Raw genomic sequence first — 3,804 nt, 5'->3', positions numbered from 1 at the left:
AATCTGAATCTGAATCAGTCAACAAATTAAATTTCTCATTCAAAGAAGCATATGTAGGGTAAGCATAAGTAAGATAAGTATAAATAATAAATTAAATATTATTCTCTGAATATAATAATAAATAAATGTTTTTTTCTTTAGCTGAATCATCGATGTAAATATTCTGTTATAAATTGACTTTTCGGATTACAATATTAATTTGATTTTTTAGAGTACGCTTTCAAATTGACTCTTCGGAATACGCTATTTAATTGACTTTTCGCAGTACACTTTTAAATTGTCTCTTCTGACTTCACATTTGTTAGTTGACTCTGTGGAGTACATATTTTTTAATTAACTCTTCGGAGATAAGAGGAGAGAAACATTTTATATTTTATTTAAAAAATCTTAATTTTTGCAGAAAACTGATTGATGAAGAAAGAAATTAATTCACGACCTCAACGAAGATCTTAAAATAATTACTGCAAGAAATGAAGTTGTTGTTATTATATACCATATTGTACAATATTAAAACATACGCGCAATAATTATCTATAATTTGCATATATGGGCGTTTATGTAATTATAAGTAATATATTGTAATTATAAATAATATAATAATAAAAGTCATGACAAATTAATGTGGCCGCGCGTTATCTCTGTCGCGTCATTGCTAGAAATCGTCCGAACTTTCGAAATTATTTTCTTCCCGAATTATGAATATAAAACAATGTGGAAAGGAAAATAAGGGGGTGAAAGGGGAGACGGCGACGCCTGCCTTATGATAACATCGTTGCTGGCTCGCTTCGTCGCGATTGTCTATTCGCTGGTGATGAGACAAAGACCGATTCTTCGTTTTTATCTAACTAATCTCACTCGCTCGTGAACATAGTACAGAACAGAACCAAATAATTATGGACATAGCACGGAATAGTACCAACAAATCGTGGACATTGGCTTAGTAGTTCATGTCCATGAAAAATGGACCCAGTTGGCGCTTCGAATCAGCCAACTTTTCCATAAGGCTGTAAATGCAGCCATGCCCACTCTCAGGCTTCTCTCTGCGTAGGTTTTCTCACTTCAACTTGTTGTACCAGTTCAGTAGTGCAGACAAAACGAACAGGCCAATTGTGTTTGCTGGGATGATTCCTCTTGATGACATATATATAATTTTTACTATATTCTGTGTAGTAGCTCAGATATGAACCAAACTATCACAGACACACCTCGTTACCAAGCGACATCGACGTAGTTGGCGTGTATTTTCTCAGGAAGCGCGTCGAATCCATAAAAATTTCTGAACCTTCGCTGATGGCCGCTCTCAAGTTTCTCTCTACTTAAAGTGAGACAAATATAGGTTTTCCCACTCTAGCTTATTGCACCAGTTCAGCAGTGCAGCTACAAAGAACAGATTACATATATCCAAGAAATCTAACCGAGATTTAGCATCGTGGACATAAGGTTTAAAGAGTAGAACTTTAGTATAAAAAAATAAGAGCCAAATGTAATGGGTTCCTTGCAAATGATTATGCAAGTTGGTAAAGTTGGTATGATATTTATTTAGTACAGTGTTTATATAAACTCGCATATTAACTCGTCTTAAAATTATCTGTTTGAACTAGTTGCTTTTATTACATTTAGAATAAATAATGTTATCAAAGGTATTATTTCAATGTTAGAAGTTTTTTTAATGTAAAATATATCCTGACATTGCTACTGCTATATATACACACATATATATATACATATATATAAAAATATATATATTGTCATATATTATGTAATTCTTATCATTTATTGAATATCGAATAAGGAAAGATACTACATTAGCAAAAATCAAAATGTAATCATAGTATATTTTCAATAACTATTTGCTTTATTCTTAGTTACTTTTGCATTCATTCATTCATTATATTTGTCTTATATTTCCAGATTATTGTTAATAATATAGATATATTGGTATAATTTTTGTATCTTATTTTTATAATTTTTATTTGAACTGTTATTTCACAACAATGATTTCATAATAATTGTATATTTTACAGGATTTCTATGAAAGCTTAGTATTATATATTTATATCTTACATAAAGCATCAATCTCATTTCTGAAACTTTGAATGTTTTAGCTCCGAGAATTGCTAGAATTATTCCAAACAGTATAACTACATGTTTAAATCGAAATAAATATTATTATGTAAATGAAGAAAAAGACAAAACTTGGTCAGATATTATAGACGCTGCGAATACACATATGTTTATGCTGGAAATTTTCCGAGGATTAGGGGTTGCTGTATCTCACATGTTTAGAGAACCAGCAACTATAAACTATCCTTTTGAAAAAGGACCTCTCAGCCCAAGGTTTAGGGGAGAACATGCACTAAGAAGGTATTTTTATATAATGAATAATATAGTAGGTACTTTATATATACTTTATATATGAATAATGAATACACTTTATATATAAATATATAGAATCATATCTGTATTTTTTATTTTGCTATTAATATTTATATATACACAAATAATAAAAAAAAGAAAATACAAGAAATTGAATATTTCAACATATTAATATTAAATTGATAATGTTAAATTTTTTCATTATAGGTATCCTTCTGGAGAAGAAAGATGTATTGCTTGTAAATTATGTGAAGCAATATGTCCTGCGCAAGCTATTACAATTGAAGCAGAGGAAAGAATAGATGGATCACGACGTACCACAAGATATGACATTGATATGTCTAAATGTATTTATTGTGGTTTTTGTCAAGAAGCTTGTCCTGTTGATGCTATTGTTGAGGTATATAGATTTTCTCATTAATAATAAGTCTAAATAAAAATAATTGTTTTAAACACCAAAATGAAACTAGCCATTTCCTATTATTTTTGGATACTGAATACGAATCCGGTCTTCAAATTGCTCTATTAGAATTTTGGGAAATTTGTAGTTAAGTTGCAAAAAAAGCTATTTTCACATATTTTGCCACATTATAACTACAAAATACGCAATGTGCTGGAGGAGTTTTATTGCAATAAAAACTAAGTATGTTTTAAGACTTTCAGTCCTCGAAAGAAAATTGTGTTGACCATATATCATATGAAAATAGCCTTTTTTGTAACTTTAACTACAAATTTCTTAAAATTATGATGTGATGGAGCAATTTAGAAATTAGATTCATATTCAGAAGTGACCAGAAGCATCCAAGAAGTGACAGGAAATAATTAATTTTGTTCTGGCGTTTTTTTGTTTGCTTAAGCAATGCAATAAATTAACATGTTTGTCTGCTATATGTGTATGCATATGTGTGCATATATAAATACATACTGTGGATACACATTTATTTACAAATATTAAAAAGAAATATTATTTTAGGGCCCAAATTTTGAATTTTCAACTGAAACTCATGAGGAAATGTTATATAATAAAGAAAAGCTTTTGAATAATGGAGATAAATGGGAATCTGAAATTGCTAGTAATATTCATGCTGATCATTTGTATCGGTAAAAACTGTGTTGTAATGTAGTCATGATTAATATTCCATATAAACAGATATTGTATAATAATATAAAAGTATAATAGTATGATAGTATAAAAATGTTATTGTCATATATGTGAATCATATATATGTGAATACATAAAATTCAAATAATATAAATGCATTGTAAAAGTTATCATGATTGCATATATTAAAGGTTTGTAAAAATTCGTTAGGTTTTTATATTTTCGTTAGTCATATTTTATTAATAATAGTAATGGAACATAACATCTTCAGTAAAATTATCATCCATTATTACATTGTTATTTATATTAATTATTTTCTGTTCTGC

General features: G+C 28.7%; 1 protein-coding gene across 1 annotated transcript; it reads left to right on the top strand.

Annotated features, from left to right (window-relative positions):
* The first annotated feature begins 1,221 nt into the window (after positions 1 to 1,221).
* ND-23 (NADH dehydrogenase (ubiquinone) 23 kDa subunit) lies at positions 1,222 to 3,559 on the top strand. Its single transcript, XM_011151601.3, has 4 exons — positions 1,222 to 1,526; positions 2,106 to 2,364; positions 2,584 to 2,776; positions 3,350 to 3,559. Exons 1-4 carry the CDS (start codon positions 1,487 to 1,489, stop codon positions 3,479 to 3,481), a joined length of 624 nt encoding a protein of 207 aa, XP_011149903.1. The 5' UTR covers positions 1,222 to 1,486; the 3' UTR covers positions 3,482 to 3,559.
* The last annotated feature ends 245 nt before the right edge of the window (positions 3,560 to 3,804 follow it).

Source organism: Harpegnathos saltator, unplaced genomic scaffold (genome assembly GCF_003227715.2).
Source record: "Harpegnathos saltator strain DR-91 unplaced genomic scaffold, Hsal_v8.6 scaffold107, whole genome shotgun sequence".
Classification (NCBI taxonomy): domain Eukaryota; kingdom Metazoa; phylum Arthropoda; class Insecta; order Hymenoptera; family Formicidae; genus Harpegnathos; species Harpegnathos saltator.
The sequence above is the reverse complement of the archived record's forward strand: the minus strand, read 5'-3'. Positions and strand labels throughout refer to the sequence as shown.